The 22,625-nt window shown below is 41.8% G+C and overlaps 1 protein-coding gene across 1 annotated transcript in view; it reads left to right on the plus strand.

Moving 5' to 3' along the window:
* The window catches only part of STXBP4 (syntaxin binding protein 4), a 775,907-nt gene that overhangs the window by 63,608 nt on the left and 689,674 nt on the right, over positions 1–22,625 (plus strand). The window contains exons 2-3 of the mRNA XM_069654926.1: positions 10,299–10,415; positions 19,658–19,790. Coding sequence (XP_069511027.1) covers positions 10,390–10,415; positions 19,658–19,790 — 159 coding nt within the window. The 5' untranslated portion in view covers positions 10,299–10,389. The remainder of the gene's footprint in view (positions 1–10,298; positions 10,416–19,657; positions 19,791–22,625) is intronic.

The raw sequence follows: 22,625 nt of genomic DNA on the forward strand, positions 1-22,625 counted from the left end.
ACAGAGCACATTTAAAAAGATCACGCCGGACGTGCAGTCACCGCAGAACTTTATGGGACTGCTAGTCTCATAGTCAGCAACCTCCAGCTAGCAGCTGGTAAGAAAGACAAAAGGAACAGTTGAAAGTGAGGGTGGAAAAGTTATGGCATGAAAAAGAGCAGAGGGAACTACAAAATCAAGAGAGGCGGCTCTCAAGAGAGGTTGAACGAAAGTAAGGGTTGGTGCAAATAAGGAAGGCACTCAGGAATAGAAAATGTATGCACACCTCTTGTCTCATATTGTTCCAAGTGTGGCTCCCTCGAATTTATCATTCACACACCCAAGTACTCTGCAAACCATAAACCCTGGCATTCCCAAAAGAAAAGGTTCAGTTGAATGGATGCAACAACCCAAAAATATCAGTGAAATAGTTCAAATATTCTTCAAATACAGGTGCAGAAATAAAGAAAACTAATGTAACAGTTCAGTTTGTGTGCCAGATTTTCCATTCTGGTCTGCTACATGTATTTTGTCATGCTAAGTCTTTGATATCCTTCCTCTGTCTATTATATTACCTTTACTTATCTGGTTTTTAGTACTTGGCTTAATTGAGATTTGGAATGCTGGGCTGTAACAAGGGGGCAAAGCCTAAAGAGTGCTCTGTGGGTGGGCCATAAGGATGGGCCTGCGTGCCTTAAGTAATGCTTTGAGAGAGCTGCCCCTATTGCTGCCCCTATTGATAACGTTTTAGCTGCATGCTCTCTAGATGGACCGTTCGGCTTAGAGTCTCTCAATGAAAATTGCTTGAATGTATGTGTTGAGAGCTCTTGCGCTTAAATGGTATGTAATGTAATTGTCATTTGTATAGCTAGCGCCTTTCACCATTGGTATGGTCCCAACGTGCTGTAGGTTGAACGCCCTTGGGGGACAGAAGACCAGGTTTGGGAAATTTGGCAGGGAATTATAGAATCCAATCCGAAGGTAGGTAGGCGTTGCCAAGACCCTGCTAGTCACCCATGTCGAGCAGGCATGTTGATGAGTGCAGAGAGGTAGTGTGGAGAGCATGCAAGAGCAGGAGAATCATTGTGTGCAGCTAGACCACATTTCTATCGTGGGGGATAGCTGCATTCTAATGGAAGAGGTGTTGTGAAATGTGACTTTGAGTAGTGCATGCAGTGGATGGGTGCTGAGAGGTAGTCTGTAGAGTATGATACAGGCATATTCTCATACTACAGGTTCAGGTAAGTTAATTTGAATTTGTTCAGGATCCCTTTTACAAATGGTTTGCAGTGACTTTTGTTTATGAAAATAGGTAAACATTTTAGTATATTCTTGATTATTACTCTTTCATATGTGTTGTCTTGTTTACACGTTTCGCTGCTCATGCAGCTCGTCAGGAGGAATAGATAATGTAAATGTATTTGTTTTGAATTTCTGTTCAGAAAACTGCACGGTTGGAATAAACTAGGACAATGGGACAAACTGGCCCATACACTTTAAAAAGTAAATCTAAACAAAAATGTGTTAATTTGTGGACAACAAATTCAAGCTCTCCATTAAGCACAAACAAATTCCAAATAAGTAAAATTTGATAATCCTCCTATCGGCTGCTATTAATGTGTGTGCCCAATTTCTCTAAAGAAATCTACTAAACAAGATTGCTGGTAAAGAAAAAGGTTACTATTTCCTGTTGAAGGGAGGGAGCGAGCATGACGAAGAGGAGGAGGGCAGAGAGGTAGTGGGGGCAGGTGAGGAACCGGGACGTGAGGGTTGGCTCAGTAAGAGTAGCAAAGTGTGGGCTAAGGGACAGTGTCAGAGTGAAGGAAAATGTTGTAGACTGGTTAGAAGCGTTGGTACCTTATATAGATAGTTATGCTGTTCCACAATCTGGGGGCATAGATCAAGAATATTTATTTCCTGTTTTTTTCTTTTTTTCTGTTTTGCTCCCCCAGTCAAGGTTAACCAGCCCTGGTTGGTCCTACTTTTACCTGGTGTTAGCCCACTGTTGTTTGCGTCCCTGGATTGTCACCCTTTCTCCCTTCATCTCTCGGCTCCTCTTCATATGCTATACTGTTACTAACTCGCCTTTCCTGTAGTTTCCTCTATTACTCAAATGCACTAAATTGCCTTCCAAAGTTAGGTTTGCGCTCAATAAATACCCCAAAGAAATATAACTACATAATAAAAATAGTATATCCAGGTCCTGAGTTCTGGTAATGCTGACTTCCATAAGTTCACTTTGTCTGCCAGGTAGGAGGTAGCTTGAATTGTAACACCTTTCTATATGATGCTGCTGGATTTCAAGGTCATGCATTATTTTATGGTTAGCTAGTGAAGTTTGAGGAGCGGGACCTTATTTACTTGTGATTGCAGATTCCGTTGAGGTGGTCAGTGCAGTGGAGGACACTTCTCAGAGGTGCTACAATGTTGGTGGGTCAGCTTGTGTGCATGTCACATTGGCATTTTGTACCATACTTTCCAAAATACATTGTTTCAGAGATCCAATTTTCCTTAAACACCTCTTAACTTCTTGGAATATCCCATCTTTGTCTAATTTGTTCACTCTCAAGTTCTTGCAAAGGTTCTCCCTTCTGCTGATTCTCCAGTTCCACTGAGATCTCAGCAACCGGTCACCCTCTTGGCCTTGATTGCTCTACCTCCCAGACCTTGTATAGCTCAGTAGGTAGAGCATCAGACTTTGGCATGGGTAGTATAGCTCAGAGGCAACAAGCTCATTATGGAAGCAAGACGACGCAAAGCATCACAGGTTAGAATCCCGGGTCCGCACTTAGAAACCTTTTCGGTATTAAGCGTGTTATAAAAAAACAATTATATATACTACTATTATATTATAATTACTCACAGTGCACCTCTTAAATCTTTAGTAGGCAGTGAGTGGTGGGTCTCCTGCATCATTCACCAAGGATCTCAATGTCTCTGTGATCCTTCAGGTCTTATCCGACTCCCTTGTTCTTGATCTGCATACTTCTTTTCAGATTGTCGATGAGTAGTGTCTCCATGGAGGGTAATGTCTGGTAGCAGAGCCTTCACTGTCTTCACTGTCTCCTGGAGGGAGAGCAGAATCACAGGAGGACAGCAGTATCTGGCAACAGAGTGTACACTGGGTAGATGTGTTTTCCAGTCAAAAGAAGTTTTCTCCAAAAGGTTTCTTCGTTAGGGATCCACTTTCCTTCCCCCAAGATCCACCACCCAAGCCCTTCCCACTTAAATTTCCTAAATGCCAGCTTCATTGGGGATGCCCAAAGCCCCTTCAATACCAGTCATTCAAATGCTCTGGTTCTCATGTTGAACCCTCCCCTGTACTTCCAGTAGTCTTTCCTGAATTGGAATTGGGGGGTCTCAGCTGGGAGAGGTCTCTGATATTGCAGAGTATAAGGGTAGAGGGGTGGGTACGAGGCCCAACTCAAGAATCCCTTTCTCACCTATGTCTCCTCGTCACCAAGCCACAAGATTGTACCTCCCTCAGTGAGGTGAACCACTTCTGATTTAGGGTGTCACTCCTAATCCTACCTTGCTGCCCAAAGTCTGTGTACTTCAGCTCTCTTTCTTGAACCTACCTCTTGTCAATCAACCTCCTCCTCAGACTTCTTCCTGACCTTCACCCTCCTTTCACCTCCAGACCCTGCTCAACCACATCTGAAACCCTTCTTCCTTATCCTTCTCAAATCCACTTTCTTCTTTAGTTTCCTCTCCTCCCGTATCCTGATACTGTTACACCTCGTCCTTTGAATTCACCAGCTGCTCCCTTCTCAACTCCACTCCTGATTGTCCGGAGCCACCTGTCGAGTTCTGGCATGGTCGGCTAAGCCCTCCTGGGAGCACTGCTCCAATAACAGAAGGCATTTATTTATTTATTAACATTTATAAAGCGTCCAACAGCCCAGAGGCATTGTGGCACTGTTACAAGAAAACATACTTAGTTGCATGAGCTGTACTATTGGATGGGGTGAGGAGAACTGACAGAGAAGCAAAGCAATGGAAAAGGAGATGGTAAGTGTGGGTGAGCGGTGCTAGTTAAAGAGGGTGGTTTTTAACATTTTCCTGAAAGACAGGAGAGAGGCCTCAGCTCTGAGTGGGTTAGGTAGATCATTCCATAGTTTAGGGGTATCACCCCTAAACTATGGTGGTATAAAGCGGGTGGTATCAGTGTACCCTACATCAGTAGGGTACACTGATACCACCCTCTTTGACCCTCAATATTGTTGGGATAACCAGTTGGTTGGCATGACAAGTTCTTTTGGCACATGAGGAGGTGGCTCTAGTAATTTTCTCTGCAAGGTAGGGTGGGGCTGTGAGTGCAGGGCACTTGTGCATCAGGATGAGTGCCTAGAAGGTAATCCGTTCCTGAACCGGGAGCCAGTGAGCTGCATGTCTGGCCTGTGAGATGTGGTCTCTTTTAGGAATGTTTAAAGCTGCTCTGATGGTGTTATTTTGAATTACTTGGAGTCTGTTCAAGTTTTTGGAAGAGGTGCCTGCTAGGAGGACATTACAGTAGTCTAGCTTAGCACCGATGGTGGCTCTAGGTATTGACAGGCAATTTTGTTTGCAGACCTGCCAAGAGAACTATGAATAAAGAGTGAAGAAGGACAAACAACTCTTAAAAATTACGAGTTTTAGAAAGAGAAAGAATTTACTCTTTCCTGTCCCTATACTCTCTTTTTCTCAAAATTCCCTATTTTCTTTAGCAAATGTTTTCTTCACACTTTTCTCTGTCCCTAGCTTCATTTATTTTTGGACATTATTCACTGGCTTAAGTGTGATTTGGTTGAATTATGTCATAATATGTTTTCTCGTTTTCATTGTGAGTATCTATTTGCACATATACTGTTGATATACGTTTTTCTATTTTTTGTAACTCATTGAATAAATCCAAATATATTTTCTTGTAGGCTTCTTGAATCTTGATTTGGTATACATCAACATCTCAGTGAAATTAACTATAACACTGAAATATCAAAGCTTTTGAGATTCTTTAAGAATGTGCTCTCCATTACGGTGGAAGCATTGTTTTTCTGTTTAGATACTTGTCCTATTCCACCGCAACATATAGGACACTCCCCACTATTTTGTATGTTTAAACAGGTACGGTTTTACTGCATTCATTAGTTTGGTGATATGAGCAGAGGCGGAAGCAATTGAGCTTACATGTCTTGTCATGGATAGTGTGGAGTCTAAGTACACAGCTAGTGTCTATACTGAGGAGGAGACGGGGATGATAGTATTATCAATGGTGAAATCATTATATTGAGTACTAAGTTTGGTTAGGGTTTCTTTGGGTCCGATTGGAGGATCTCTGTTTTGTCTCCATTGAGACACAGCCCATTTTCTGCCATCCAGGCTTGAATGGTAGCATATATCTTATGGAGAGCTTTGGCGTCTAGATCATAGGAGCTTGAAAGTGGTAGGAGGACCTGTGTATCATCGGCATAGTTGGTACACTGGAAGCAGAGATATCAAACGGAAAGGCTCAGGCCTCCCACCCCCCCAAGCTTCAAGAAAACAGCAAGGCCCCAGCAGTATATTGTATCGTACAAAAACAAATTGCTATGTCAATGATGGGAATGACACCTACCTTATGGAGATTCTGGAGAATCTCTTCAACCTAAGAAGTTAGTTCCTGCCCAGAAGGAAGTGCAAGTCCATAGGTCAGCGGTGCCTTCCCAATGTTAGATGCCAAAAGAATAGCTGAAGCAGTTCAAGACCCGGAAAGGGGCTAACCCGAATAGCATGAGGGCACAAGTAAGGAAATTGGGGGGTTTAAGACAAGTCCGTTTGAAAGGTACCTAGGTAAGCAACAGGCAGTCTTGTGGATGAACAGTCATTAGCAACAGGACATGCACAGTCAATTTCTAAGCCCACAGTGGTAGTAGGAGGAGGCATCTACATGATGTTTACATACATCTCTTGAAGTACATGCTGTTATGTCTTACAATGTAGAGCAAATCATTACATTATATTAATGGGCAAACTAGAAACTTGTTTCTCCAAAAGGGCTACTCTAGAACACGCAAATAAAGGGACTTGCTTTTAAAAAAAAAAAGGGGGAAGTCAAGAGTATATATATCTATATATATATATATATATATATATATATATATATATATATATATATAGAGAGAGAGAGAGAGAGAGAGAGAGAGAGAGAGAGAGAGAGAGAGAGAGAGAGAGAGGGAGATATTGTTATGGGTTGCCCACTTTGGTCATGTATCTTGCAATCTGTCTTCACAATGGATTAGAAAAAATTTCATTTGTGGTGAATTTTAGTAAAGATCTCCGGCTGCTTTCCAGCATTTAGTTTGCAACTTGAGGAGATAATATAAGGGAGCTGGGCTTCCAGGCTTACACTACATCTTTGGCTTAAGTGAGCTTTGAGTCATAAATGGTAGAATAGATTGGGACAAAGGATTTACCATTTAATTAGAGCCTGTGACATTGACAACTGCACTAGAAAAACCTGTCGAGGTGCTTTTTTGAATGCTATTCCCACCCTGAAATAGCAGTGCGATGACCCATTTAATTTTTTATCTCGGAGAGAAATCTGCCTCACCTTCATCAAGGTTGTAGTAATTGTGTTTGTGTTGAGACATTGACTAAACAACAAGTATTGGTAAAGCCAGTAGTTTTGGCTGATGTACATGCATCTTCCGGTCATTGGCATCATGTGACCAGGTACCTATCTTTTGCAATTTTTGACTTTACATACTCTGAGACTATCATAATTTTTCAAGAGCTGCAACAATATGTTCTGGTACTCCCTTCATGCGCCAAGTACTTGCACCGTTGTTTAGAATATGCCCAGTAAGCAATGCAGTTCCAATTTCTATATTCAGCTGTCAACGTTCTGCAAAGTACCTGTTTTCTGTCAACTAACTTGACCAACTCAACCCCAGAGACAGTATTACACACATCTGTTGCTGTTTTAATCTCTGTGACCCAAAAATTATTATTTTAATTGGATAGGTGTTCCTGTGGAGGGCATGACGGGTGAAGGAATCACTGTGAATGGTCAAACCTGGCAGCTCCCGGCTGCATTTGATGCTACATAAGCCCCCCCAAAAATAAACAAACTGTAGATTGCATATAACCCTCGCAGGGGGGCATTACCGGCCCTTCCCGGTAATGCCCCCCTGCTTCGGTTATATTGCTTAATTAACTTAATGATGGAGGGGCACTTCACATTTACACTAATGAGGTAAGTATGAAACAAGACCGCAAAAGGCCCTCTCCACTCAAAATACAAAGGTTTAGTGACCCTTTCCTATGCATACAGTACAGAAACCACTAACATTCCAACAATTTAACTAAAATAGAAATGTTGTATTCAGCTTTGCGCTTAGTTACCATTTGCAATAAACTAATCACACTGAAATTCTTATGATATGATGTGCCTGTATTTGATTCTCAAAAATTGCAATTCTTTTTATACATGATTATATATCCTCATAGTCCACAACACTTGTTTTGCTGTATTTACTTTTTTTGTTGTATTAAGTGTGCTATAACTTTCCACAATAGCCATACAAAAATTAAAGCAGCAATCAAATATATGAGAACAATAAAATATGTAAAATATGCAATGTTCTGCATTTTATCGCATCCATATCCAACATACCATAATACAATATACATTCTATTTCTTTAACTGCGCCCTCAAGCACCCTTTGGAACACTTTGTTAACTCCTCTGCTAGCATTGTTAAAATTGCTCTCCGGAGTGTTATTATTGCTACGGTCCATGCCTGCCGGTTGCCTATCAAGCATCTACCCCAAAAGATGGCTTCCTTCATTTGCTCTGAAGAGACACCAAGTCTACCCATTATTACTTCTCTCTTATTTTCTGGCTGTGGGCAATGTGTAAGGAGATGCCTCAAAGTTTCCTGTTTGTTTTCCATTTTGCATAGTCTGCAGTACTGCAACTTCTAGGTAATGTTTAGTTGCGATCGCTCCACCCCAAGACACGGGAGGCGATTTAACTAAAATAACCTACATTCTCTTCTAATCATGGCACAGTCGATTTAACCGAAATAACGTAAATTCTCTTCTAACCATGCGACAAAGGAATTTCATTAAGTATGGCTTCATCTCACCAGGATATATGTTCTATCGATTATATCCTGTGTTGATGTATTTTTCTTAAGGGATTCCAGGCTATCACAAAACCCTGTGTCTGTAACTGCCTACAATAAAGTTGCAACATCATCTTCCCAATTGGGAATCCAATCGATATCCTCGTAAAATGCTAAGGGCCTGATTCATGGAAGTGTTTTATAATGGCGCAATCCCATAAGAAAACGTTCCATGAATCAGGACCCTAGTCTTAAACTCTTTTAACTGTCCCAGTGTTTTTCTTGTCCAATTCCCTTCCTTACAATTCATAAGTAGGGATTTTGCGTTCCTTTATGATTTTAGCATATAGACCGCCCCCTTTTATCATCTACAAAGTATAAAGGGAAATGAGACCTCATTCAAGCCGAATTGTACTTACAGGTACATTACTAGGAGCTTTCAGTATTCTTCTTATAATAATCCCCTCAAGAATTGCCATTCTGAAATGATTGAGGTAGTTATTGCTGTATTTACTGCTTCATCAGGAGGAAAGGAAATTATACTATATGCAGGCAGTCAAAATGGGCATGATCTTCTACATCAATACTTTGTGGAAGATACACAATGACTAACTTAATTAACTCAATATTGTACCTGTAGTGATTATTTTTGTTGTAACTTTAATTCATAGTTACAGAGAAAAAACGTGATATTAGAAAGGTGGGAGGAGTGAAAAGAAAAGAAAGCCATATGTAAAAGGGTCAGATTGATCATTCGATCATCACTTAAAATTACATAAAATGTACATTAGTTAAGGCACGTGTATACATTAAGTGCAACATGTTTGGTTTTATCATTTGTTTACTTTTCCACTAATAATACTGAGTCCATATTGCTCCACATTTGAAATGCATGTGTATAGGTAGAAACCAAACCTAGCTATAGTATAAATGGAGAATGGGAAACCGATCTGCACTCCTGCATCCACCAGGAATCCTCTGTGCTTAGAAAATCAAGTGGTTTCGTGCCCCGTACAGTCTGCTTGCACCCCTCGTCCTTTTGCCCTGTCTGCTGTGTCCCCTCCGTCAGCTGCAACTTTATACAGCTCGAATATACAGTAACTGTTGTATTGTTCCCCTTCCTCTAGCATCATTGTATCCTCCTCACTTTTGTTTTTTACCGTTCATCATTACAAATATCTGTTGTTATGCAGCCAAAATGATTGGTTGTGGATCTCTTTGCCCCGTTTTTAAATGTTTTGATTCATTGAAAATTTGATTGAAAAACAAAAGGAAACTGTTTTTCTCGTTGCAGAAATTGTAATGTGGAATGTAGTTATTTGTTTTGAAAGCTATCATTCAACTATAATTGACACTTGATGTTCCTCTGTTCTCCTTTGTCCAGTTACACATGCCTGTTTGTGATCTGAACATATGTTGCCAATTTAAAGACTGGATGAATTGAGTACCTTTGATCTTCTTCTTTAACTATATTTTAGTTTTACTAGTGTAGTATCACTGATATTGGTTGTCCTATTGTGGCTTCACATATGCCACTGGATTGCTTTGTTTCCCTCAGTTTATTTGTGAAAGGAATTGTGTGGCAGCGTATGTAAATGTCTCTATATTGTTATGTTTCTTCTCATAATATTGCTTTCTCATTTGAACATTTATGTCTTAAAGATTTTAGTTTCTTGTCCACTGTGACTGTGTGGTCTGACAAGATACTGTTATGTTTTGGGATTTAATGGATGGTGCTGATAGTGCGAATTCCTCTGAAAACTTCTTTTTTTTAACAGGCCGCACCTTACACCGCAATTTAAATAAGAACAATAAGACTTTGGTATTTGCTTGGACAGAACAGAATTATTATGAAAACTATTTCATAGAGTGCCCATGTTTACTCTATCAGATCACTTGACGAACATCATTACAACTCTGTTTAGACCAGAGTTATATGCCCATCTCTTAGTTTTCCTATTAACGTGTTGTGTGATCTTGGGCAAAACCACATCATTTCTTTGTTGATTGAAGTTGTTGAACAATATTGCTTTGAGTTTTCCAAACAGTCATCTAAGGTAATTTATGAATATGGGAATTAGTGATCACCTATTCTGAAGAAAGGTCAAGGCCTTCTGTTGAAATAAATCCCTTTCTATTTTTGTTCCTGGTGGTTGTAGATTGTGCTAAATAATGCAAATGATTCGAAATGACTGCATTTACCTTACTCCTTTGAATCATATGTTCTTTCCAGGTAACCAGAGTGACTGCATCTCAGTGGGATCTTCATCAGGATTGGCTACTCTGCTGCTGAATTTGAAAGATACCTGAAAATACTTTCTGATATGGCAACTTCAACTCAAGTTCCAAAGTAATTAATTTTTGTGTTTGTACGTGGTGGCATTTTTTTGTGTGGTTTCAATTGTTTCTACATGAAAGGCTAATGAGTATTTCTTTAATTGTGAGGTGGTGATATTCACATTTTTTTATGCAATAGTTAATTACAGTTAAAAGAGATCATTATTAAAATCCCTATAGAAAAATAAACAAACTTTCCCGCCCAAAAGTCCCACCCCTATTAAGATATATTTCCATATATAGCAGCATAACCATAATCAAAACAGAAACCCCTTGCACACTAGAACGTCTTTGTAAGACATATTCCAGTACTCTCTCAGCATCCAAATGTTTTAAGATTTCCTTCCAAATCATAAAAGCAGCAGCCGATATGACAATGGATTCTGCCCCATTTAATGTAGACCAAAATTGATCACTCATGATATTTTCTATCTTTGTAACAAAGGCTGCATACCCTTTTATATATCGCTTTATAAGGGCAGAGCATGATGTTAACAGGTGGCGACTTCATTCAGGTCCATTTTGGCACACCCACATACACCCATATTGTTTATCTTTTTGTTCCATATATCAGTAAAACCCCGTAAGATATTAAAACGTAGGTATAATATAAAATGTTTAAGTTCGACTGAACATAATTTCACAAGATACCCACGCGGATTAGAGACAACACATTTCTGATGTGAAAATTCCAAATATCTTTTCTTCATATGTAGAGGATCAATATTAAAAGACATATCCCATGACCTGGCCTTCTTTTTTATTTTATTTTCATAATTGGAATCCACCTCCAGTATATCATCATCAAACCCTAAACCCTCAAGGAATGTCTTTTAATTTATAGCCAAGTCATTTTAGTAATGCATTTGAGTTCGGGTTACATTGCATTATTTTTGCAAAGAGAAGAACCCTCTGAACTTGCCATAGAGAATGAAGGGAGCCCTACCCGAACTCAAGTCTGATCGCCTCTGCCGGAAACCCCTTGCAGCATATTAAAGGAACGGTTTGCCCAAAAAGTTTTATTTCAAATATAGATAGGCAACATAAAAAAAAAACGGTGGCGTTTTTTTTTCTCGAAGTCCCTATGTATAATCTTGAGCAATTCAAGCTCAAATATAGCACATCCTGTGCTCGCTTTGGCTTTTGCGGCACTAATGCAAGAAAAGCCAGCCAGCTGTAGTAAACAAAAGCTACCACTGAGTGGCTTTTCCTTCATTGGTGCTGTACGCGGAGGACGGGGACCGGAGACTACAGGCAGAAAAGCTGCAGCTGCATCTCGGTAAGTGCTATTTTTTTTATAAAAATAAACACTAGCTGCGGTTTTCTTTCTAAGTTTTCCGGGCTTGGAGGAGCCCGGAAAACTTAGAAATAAAACCGCAGCTTTAAAAACTTTGTATTTATGTTTGCGGTCGCTTTTGAAGCGGCCGCAAACATAAATACAACGTTATTGTGTTTGAAAATGCTGCGGTTTTTCTTTCTGAGTTTCTCAGGCTCCTCTGGCTCAGAAAGAAAAACCGCAGCGTTTTCAAACACAACCGCGTTGTGTTTCTGCCTGCCGTGGCCATCACCTTGGGTCTCCGATGCTGCAGCACCGGAGACCCAAAGTGAAAGCCAAGGCAGGCAGAAACACAACGCAGTTGTGTTTACATGCCGCTGTGTTTCTGCCTAAATCTGATTTCCCATTTGGGGCTCTCGGGCTCCCCACGAAATGCTAAATGCTGCAGTGTTTCTGCCTAAATCTGTTTTCCCATTTGGGGAGCCCTAAAGCCCCAAATGGGAAAGCAGATTTAAGCAGAAACACAACGCGGTTGTGTTTGAAAACACTGCGGTTTTACTTTCTAAGTTTCTCAGGCTCCTCCGGCTCGGAGGAGCCTGAGAAAACTCAGAAAGAAAAAACGCAGCGTTTTCGAACACAACCGCATTGTGTTTCTGCCTGCCGTGGCTATCACTTTGGGTCTCCGGTGCTCCCCCAGGAGAGCACCGGAGACCCAAAGTGAAAGCAAAGGCAGGCAGAAACACAACACGGTTGTGTTTACATGCCGCTGTGTTTCTGCCTAAATCTGCTTTCCCATTTGGGGCTCTAGGGCTGTATAAGAAAGATGGGGAAGCGACAGATAGGATACTTGGAATGGAGAAGAGTAGTGAAGAATGCTGATCATGCGAAGAAGAGAGCACAATAATATAGCCTTATAGACCGAGGGAGGGGTTGTTATCGTGGGATAATATCCTGCCACTAAGTGCAGAGACCCAAAAGTTGGGGAAGGGTCATTATCCCAAGCGATTAAAAACCCCTCCCGAGGTCTATAAGGCTATTAGCACATAGTGGTATTAGCAATAAATGTTTTGGAATGTTGGTGGTGAAGTAAAAATGTTACTTTGATAATGAGTAAAATAAATAGACAAATTCAGTTACTATGTTAAATGTGGTCATTGCAAACCTAGTTAAACTGGAATGTGTTTAACATAAGCATACATTAGGTGTCATGTAAAAGAACATAGTTTATCCCTCCTTAGTCTCTGAGACCAGTGGCTGGTGCACACAAAGCTGTTAACATTCTCCCCTTGTACCACCTGTACTTGCCCCCCTGACCTCTTCCTTCTGATCAGTGGTAGGTCCACTGGCAGCAGTCAAACTTACCTCCCTATCCTATCATCTCCAAAGCAATGGGTTGGTTGGATGCTTCAACCAGATGCTCAGACATCTTTTACGTAAGTTTGATGAGGACAGTAGTAATTGATAGAGAAGTAGAGAAGCCCCCGAATGGGAGGGAGACCTGGTGCACCCGTTACCATAGAGGGCCCTGTCAGAAACAAAGGAGAGAAATGGGACCAACCTTATTGAACCACAGAGGGCATTACAATCAAAGGGGAAAGAGTGGTAACCGAAACAAATAGACTACTGGGCACAAGGAGCTCAAGGGCATAGGGAAGAGGTGCCCCCGCCTCAATGGGCCCGTGGAGGCGATGGTTGCTACACCCCAGGATATGGAAGGGTAGACATCCATTAGTCTGAACACAGGGGGTGGGGAAGATATCACCACTAAGTAACCCTGTAAATGACTCACACCTATAGAAATAGAGTGGGAATAGGAGCACACCTCAATGTACGACACTGGCAGTGATGTGTGCCATGGATGGCCAAATAATGAGGTACGTTAAATTATCACCACTTACCAACCCCACTAAAAAACACATCCCTCTGCATACACCTCTCAAACGCTAAACGAAACACAACCGTTACCTCTACAGCACAACAAATTGCACACACTTCACTACACTTTAACAATGAAACAAACCACACATAGCCTTGCACAACAGCACATGACGGCCACCGACGGAAAATTCACACCTACGCTCAGCGAATGGTGTAAACTGAACTGAAGCTACCAACAGCATTTCACAGCTCTCTTGCTCTTTTTTCCCACTCAGTCCTACTAACCTATCCCCCGATACCTAACCCTCTTGCTTTACAGATACGCCAGAGCGCTATGGCACCAACCGGTGGTGATAGCGCATGGTATAAAAGTCCTTTGACATAACATAACATGCCTGCAGTGTTGTCACCTTTCAGGCCGCTCGCCTCAGGACCTTCCTGCCAAGATCCCGATACTCTGGTCTGAGGTACAGGGGGCCTGTCTGGAGGCTGTTATGTTCACAGAGAGTGAACTTCATGAGATCTCAGTGATAGAGAGGTAGACGCGGTCAGGGCCCACAAGAAATACTCTCGATCACACGACAGGCCCCCCTGGTTTTGTGGGAGGTAAGTCTGGAGACCTGAAGTTGTTTAGTTTCCCCAACGTCTGTTTCACATGTAAGGCAGAGACCCTGGGTTCCCTAGATTGCAGAGTTCAGAAATGCATATATGGGTTATGGCTGATTTACAGATCAATTTAAGATTATCTAACGGCTCAAATCAAGATTGTATAAGCAGAAGCTAAAAGCATCTCCTGGGTATTCAGCTTTCACCAGTAACCAGGAGCTTCCAATGTGGAACGAGGAACCAGAGCATAGCATTCCGCAAATCCAACATTCACATAAGATGCCAACATAACATTTTGTCCATTATTTATGACCCATTATGCTTTAAATGTTTTAATAAGATGTGTTTATAAATTGTCCCAAACACAGAGTTAAATTCACATAGGTGTATTTATTTGGAAACAGTTGGCCCGGGGAGCCAAAAGTAGCTCCTGGAAGATGTTGTTATCAAGTTAACCAGGCTCTTGTAGTGTACAAGCAGGAGCTAAATAGCTCCCAGCTTCCCTCAATTTCGATCCCTGTCTAATACGTTTCAGCTTTAGTTCTTCAGCCAAAGGAGATTAACCTATAGATACAAGTCTCAGGTGCTAGAAATGGCAAAAGTTGAAAGGCTGACTCTAACTTGAGATGTCTTGAACTGTTTATTACGAAAGTTAATGAGAGAGTGCTTTTCCCTGTTCCACTATTCTGATAGTGGCTTTAATTGTTGGTCCTCGTCATTGATCCTTCAGTGATAGATATTTTTAAGTACCCTTGCTGAGAAATCATTAAAGTTTGTAGGTTCCAATACTGTTTTGGAGATATCTAATGATAGGTTGAGTAAACGGTTCCATGTAATTTCATCGCAGGATGTTTTCGCTGGGTTTTTTAACGTGATTTTTTTTTTTTTACGGAAAAACCCATCAAATATTTTACATTATTTTTGGGGGGGTTCTCCCCATAACCCTCCCATTTTCTTTCATTTGTATATTTATTCCCAAACACCCACACCCCATATATGTAATTTACTAACCCCCCCTAAAATATTTTGATGGGTTTTTGTCAAAAATAAATTTGCGGTAAAAAAACCTGCGAAAAAAACATCCTGCGATGAAAGGACGTCGTACCGAGTAAACAAACCAGAGATCTTACTCAGTGTTAGATATACACAGGGCATATCTAATTTCAACCAAGTGGACTTGTGGCTTAAATTGAATACTGAAGTATTCAAATTCTCCTATTATTCAACAGTCCATGATATGGCTATATAGGATTGAGTTACTTCCTGTGTCGATACCTGATGAGCATTTTTATATTTGGATTGTGGCTCCCACAGATGTACCATGCCAATTTATTGCTACCCTTTATACACTCCCACACCCACAATTTCAGGGTAAAGGACACAGTGAGGTAATCAAAAGTCGAAATGTATTTCAAACAACTGGGTCTCCTGCTTTACCATGGAGACCACTACCATATTGCATGCATCCAAATAAATACTTAAACAAAACGAAATTGTACTCGCCTATATGAATCTTACTATTATAAGTCCACAAAGGTATCCGCTTTCAAACATTCCTTCTATATTCCATATACATTACATTCTACAAATACTAGAAATTCTATATATTTTATTGCTTTTTAATCAGTCTAGCTACACTGATTACTTTTAGATAGTGATTCACAAGATACAAAAGTATGCATTTTTCTATTTGAGCAATCATTTGGCACTTGTTTTTTTTTGCAGTCCTGCAGTATCAAAACAAGTTGGATACCAGAGGGGAGATGCCTAACAGACATTTATCAATCACTTTTCCTAATAATAATTTTTCTCACAGCATCAAGAAAAGTACGGTGTGAGAGAAAAATGATTTGTCCGAACAATTCTTTCTTTTCACTTAACTCTGCTGCACAATGTGGGAGTTATGTGTAAGTCTTGTGTATTAAACAAAGGCTTGCAGGCATAAATTCCTATTGGTTACAATTCGAAATAGCTTTTCAAGAATGTATTTACTCTGTTCCTAACCCACATGCTTTTTTTGGGTTTTCAATACACCTGCACACGGTATAAGTGACTTTCACCAAATATGACAGTATTGCTTGCATTCTGTACATATGTGTGTGTGTGTGTGTGACTTGTAAGTGTGCACTGTATTCAATCTGTTTGCATGTGTAATTGTCAATCTATGTATGTCTGCACAACTTTAAAGGTTACTGCATTTGATGCGTTCAGTCTCTTTATATTTCTGGGTTGGAGATGTACTATTCTCCAGTAACAAATACTTAGTTGAAGACTCCATTCTTTCCCACATTGCACCTAACTCTATCTATGCATTGAAAGACAAGGGAATGTAGAGGATTTGCACTTCGCACAGTTCTTAATTAATAGAATGAATTATTTCAGCATGCCCTTCGTTGCACAAACATCCAATCTATAACCTGGGTCTACACTGCTGGCATTAACTGCATGATACCTCTAATCCAATAGTTGGCCATCATTCCACTAGGATCTAAATGACTCAACATCGGCTTCAAGCACTAACTATAGCCACAAATAATACTTTACAAAGGCAATATCACTTTAAAGTGGTAGCCAAAATGCCTTCAGATTTGAATTTCATGTTTTACTCCAAAGTATACTGGGCCTTAAACAAACCACATCTCACTTTATTTTCATCAATGTAACAAGAGGACCACAGGGCATCGAAATTCTAGTGTGTGTGTTCCTGTTTTCTAAATGCATTTCCCCACAATTGCCTTCCCTTTGTCCTCCCAGATTTCACCCTTATTAATTTGAACAATTTGCGGTTAGTTTGGGTTGAGCAGCTGAATGGGAGCTAGGAGCAGAGCCGACAATTCGCTGTTATGAAGGTGATTGCGAATATGAGTGAAGATGTAATGTTTGTAAAGCAGGTGATTGCTGAATGTGCGAGTGAACGAATGCTTCTGATTGCATGAGTATATAAATGGGGAATGTATATAAGTTGATTTTCTTTTTTTAATCAGTCAATGTTTGAATGCATGCACGAGAGGGGATGTGTGGGTTCTTTGCTGCTGTGCGATGAATACACCCTCACACATATACGTACTGCACTCTGACTGCAGTGCAAGTCAGGGTGTAATACATTTGAATGTGTGCATACTTTAATGCAGATGGTTGCTGAATGTGCGAGCAAATTAATGCTGCTGATTGCGTTAGTGTATGAATGGGCAATGTGCGAGTGAACACATGAGTTACTTAAAGGTTGTCTTCATTCCTTCTAGCAAAAAACAAGAGGGGTCCTGGGAGTTCCTACGCCAGACATTAGACCCGGTTACGAGAGCCTTAGCCAGATTCTTTACACTGGGCCTCATTACGACCCAGGCGGTAAGGGGTTAACGGCGCCGTAAAAGGTGGCGGCGCCGTTAACCCCTTACTGCCTAATTACGAGGTCCCTTTGCAGGTTCCCACCTTAACGGCTGTTTTTACCAGCCGTTAAGGATTGGACCCGCAAAGGGACCTTGGAGGTAATTACGGTACCGCAATTTGCGGTACCGTAACTACCGCCTTCCCCATTTCCATTGAGCCCTATGGGGGCAAAAATGGGAATGGGGAAGGGCCAATGGTGAATGGGGAATTGCCGCCCGCCAACCTTGGAATGGGGCGGTAATTCCGCCATTCGCCATGGCGGAATCGGTAAAATACCGGCGGCAACCATGGCGGTACTAGCGCCATGGTTACTGCACGGGTCGTAATGAGGCCCATTCTCTTTCACAGAGGAGAAATATCCAAAACATATCAGTCTTTGTCCTGCCCTGAGGCAGCCCTGCAGCAAATTGCTAGGCAATTCTCCTCTGAACAAGAGTACCAACAGCAACTCCAGACACGTGATTCGGTCTGGTTGGACCTCATCAGTAGGGTGGAGCTGTGCCTCTCTAAGAATAGTGAGCAAGGGGTCCACGTCTGGATTCCCCTAGTAACTTAGGGTGAGACCCAAAGTTACTTAAATATGCAAAAAACAAGGGGAGTCGTGGGACTCCCTCTGCCGGACATTAGTCCCGGTTATGAGAGCCTTACACAGATTCTTTAGCTCACTATCTTTCACAGAGGAGAAATATCCAGAACATATCCGTCTATGTCGTGCCATGGGACAGTCCAGCACCGAAATGATAGGCAATTCTCCTATGAACATTGAGTACCAACAACGCCCCCTTGTTTTTTTCATTCCTTTTAGTCCTACTCTTCCTTGTCATGGTACGCACGTGAGGTCACCCACCCTGATGGTGAATATGAGAGTGTAAATATATGAATAGGGAATGTGCAATGCAAATGAATGCTGGTAAATATGAGAGTTAATGAATCCTGCTGATTGCGTGAGTGTGTGCATGGGGAGCGTATGCAAGTGAATTTATTTTTCGTTCAATCAGAATGAATGCTTGAATGCATGCATGAGAGGACTGTATGGGTGCATGGCTGCTTGTGTGATTAATTGGGGGGTGGGTGGGTGTGTGGGTGTGTGTGTGTGTGTGTGTGTGTGTGTGTGTTTGCTTAGGTGGGGTACTGATTTTGATGAGGTGAGCGGAGGGAGTGAAGGGTGTGCAGCATTTTTATACTGCACATCTATGATAAAGCAAGCTTGATAAGTGATTGAAATTCCGTGGCTAGAATGGCATTTTGATGCAGACAGTCTAACCATATCTTACTACAGCTTCTTAGCTTTGTTTACTGGGCATCTATGATAAACCGAGAGTTTTAAGTATTGTTACGCGTCTAGACAGGTCTAAATTGCTGTTTCCAGTTTTGACATGCTTTCTTATTGTGGCATGTTCTCACATGGGGATACTGGCACATATTGGCAGAGCCAGCTTGCACATATGTTCTTCCAGTATCATTCCTGGCATTTTGTGCAAATCAAACACACGTATGTTTTTATACCGGAATACTGGCATGTATATTGGTGCAACCAGCATGGAAACATATGGGCACAGCCAGAAATGTTTTTATACTGGCATATGCTGTGGTAAAATACATCATGTAAATGTGTTGGGAAATGCTCCTGTGCACTGCTGCTGTCTGGCATCTATTGGATTTCTTTCATGAGTTACCCTACAAATCAGACTGCATTTTAACCCAATCTTTCATAGAAAGTGTGCTGTATAATGCAACTCGCTACGTTTGGTCGCTCTTGCATATGTGTGGCAAATATTTAAGCCCCACCAATTAAAAAGTTCAGCACCCGCCACTGCATTTGGACAGCTTCTACATAAGGTTCTGCAGAGAGCTCGCAATAAGTTAAACATTGCTTCAGCTTTCGTGGATGAGTGCTTCCGATCAGGATGAGATTTTGGGAATTGCTGGGCTGGGCTAGCCTATCCCAGGCCAGGGATTTGGGCCTCGGGACAGAACGGCGAACAGGCAAGACGAGTCTTGCTCCAGACCGTTTCCTACCCTGGCCACACGCGATCGTTACACTCGCAGATTTGTGCACTTTTGTTTTGTCTTTAATGGCCTTTAATGACTGCTTTTGTATATTCTAGTGACGATGCTTTCCATACTATCTTGGTTTCCAAGGGAACCAGCCTGGGCCTGACCATTATAGGTGGCACTAACCGACCAGAAGGACCCTTAGTGTACATTCAGGAAGTTATCCCCGGACAAGACTGCCACAAGGTAAATCATATTTGTCTTAATTGATTCATAGTTTGAGCCTTTCCTTACAGCAGCGTTTTTTTAGCATTTAATTCTCGTGCTAAATTGTGAAAGCTCTTTTTTTAATGATGAAATGAAAGCGTTGAAATAATGCTATTTTTATGTCGTTTGCAATGTGCTTGGTAGAGCTGCGTGGCCCTCGTGGTGTAGTGGGTTAGGTGATATAACCAGGCCTGTATTTGATTTTTACGATGTACTCTGGGCCCACCCCACCTTGCCTAAAACGGTGGCATAGGTTGGGTGACTCGCATGGAAGATGATGAGAAAAGTACTCCACACTTTCCGCTTGCAAGGATGTACTGTGGTGCACATATGGGATGCATTAGCCAGCCCCATGTTTAGTACAGGGGATGGTTCTGCTACCAAAATTCCACGAAGTAAATAACGGCAAATTATTTACATGTTGATGCTGAACCGTCTCCTCCATTCGCATTGAAATGAAAATTCTAGAATCCATTTTTATTGTGTATATATTTTTTTTTTTACTTGACCAGGCACAACACAAAACAATAGGCAACATCAATAAGGTAAACAACATGTTGTAAAGAAATTACTTATGCTTAATGGGAATTATATCTGTAAAAAAGCACTGCTGGATGGTGCAATCCATGAGCTGCAAAATCAGCATGTGAGGAATATAACTCATTTCGAGAATCTAAATCTTTCTTTAAACTCAATAAAACATTGTGGTTCTCGTTATAAGTTCGGAGCTATTAGTGATGACTAGGATTTGCTGCGCCCCATTCTGAGGTCCCATAGGATACTCAGAGTATTCCCTCCAGATATGTGGTAGATATTGCATATTTTGAAAAACTTGGAGTTGCACCCCAAGACATTAAGGGTATTCCAGACGTGGGCCCTTTGAAAGGCTCAGCCTCACCTCAATGATGAGGCTAAAGAGGGCCGAAACATGTCTCTGGGGTGGCTGGTGGTTCTCTTTTCAGGGGAGATTTGCTTGTTTGTATACAAGAGGCGTAGACAAGAGGCGTAGACAGGGTAGGGCCTGAGCGGGCAAGGGCCACCCAAAATCTGTAAATGCCCACTCAACAGCATTCTGTGGGCATTTACAGATGTTAATGTGACTGCAGTGGGCCCAACTACATAAGCTTCAGACCCCACTTGTTAGACAATCCTGGCTACGCTTCTGTTGTAGACCCCCCCTTATTGTAATACATTCCATAGAGCCGGTTGAACCATGTTCTTTACTCGGCACTGCATTTGTGTGATCTGTTTTTTAAATCCAATCTATGTGGGTGTGACTTTCATCCTCCAACCTCTGTGCACTGCATTTTTGTTATCCTTTTTAAAAATCGAATCTGGGTGGGTGTGCCTTACATCTTGCATCCTCTGTGCACTGAGTTTGTGTGATCTTTTTTAAAATCGTATCTTGCACCCCCCATCTATTGCTCTGCGTTTTGTGCCCTTTTAATTACTAGGCCATTGTTATGACCGCTCTTGGGTCATCAAGATATAAAAGGATACACTGGCAGGTACACTTCATAGATGCTTTATTCAGTTCTTCAGTTACAATCAGGTCTCATCAAGTCCATCAGGAGATTAGGAGGAACGTAAGGGAAACCCACTGGCTCCCACCACCCAGGCTCACATAGCTCAACTGCCTGTGCTAGAACCCATTCATACACAAGCCCTCCAAGCTTACCTCATACATTCTACAAATGACATCACCACATACATACAGCATTCAGAGGGTGAAACCAGAGGAGGCAAGGCTAATCCCAACAGCCACCTTGGAGTACAGGCCAGTGCAGCCCCCCTTTTTTCTTTCCTTCTCTCATCTATCCGCTACTTGATGGCACTCACCATCTCTCCTATCTTCTCTAACTGCCACACTATCTCCTATCCTCCCTCTCTCACGAAGTCCAGAAGGAAAAAACACAAAACAACATGAGTGCAAACCCTGGCCTTCCCATCGCAGACACCTATGTCAGCGCTTCTTTCAGAGAGGTCTTCACTGGCATCCTTTTCTCTGTCCCCTCTTCAGACCTATGTACCCCTCATCTCTACTCTCTTCCCTTTCACATCCTCACCCGTTAACGGTGGCACCAAGTGTGAAGTCCTCTTGGCCGGCTTCTCATCTTCACGTTACATTGTTAATGTCTACCACACAGGCACTATCCTGGTTCAGGGCCCTCAACTCAACCTCTTTCTCTTTTACTGGATCCTGGTGTCTCTCATTAACTTCCTTCCCTCTCCTGCCTCTCCCCCCACTACACTCTCTGTCCCTCCTCCTCTGGAGTACCACGCCCCTGTACTCAGAAAACCTTCAAAGGCAGAGACCTCCTTCACCTGGCAACTCTTAATGCCCGCTCAGCCAACAAACACCCTGCTGACATCTGTCTCATTCTCGAAGCCACTGACTTCGACATTCTCGCTCTTACCAAGACAATGTTCAATGCCAGCTCAATCACTGCTTTTGACTCACTCCTCCCTGACGGCTTCAAGATCATCTCCAAGCCTCAACCTCACTGTGCTGGCGGTGGGGTTGCCTTAATCTTCCCTGAGAGGTTCCCTTTTTCCATTTTACCCACCCAGCTCTACTCTTCCTTTGAAAGCCTGGTATGCAAGTTGGTCATCTCTCCCTCCTCCACCCTGACCATTTCTACCATTTACCGGCCCCCAGGCGCTACCACCCCTTTCCTCTCTGAATAGGCTGACTTCTGTTCTTCCTTCTTTGAACCATCTCCAATCTCCTCCTCTTGGATGATTTCAAATCCAATTGGACTCCCCTGTCACAGCATCAACTCTTTTCATTGACCTTTGCACCTCTCTATCCCT

This window comes from Ambystoma mexicanum, chromosome 3q (genome assembly GCF_040938575.1).
Source record: "Ambystoma mexicanum isolate Mex_15411 chromosome 3q, UKY_AmexF1_1, whole genome shotgun sequence".
Lineage (NCBI taxonomy): Eukaryota > Metazoa > Chordata > Amphibia > Caudata > Ambystomatidae > Ambystoma > Ambystoma mexicanum.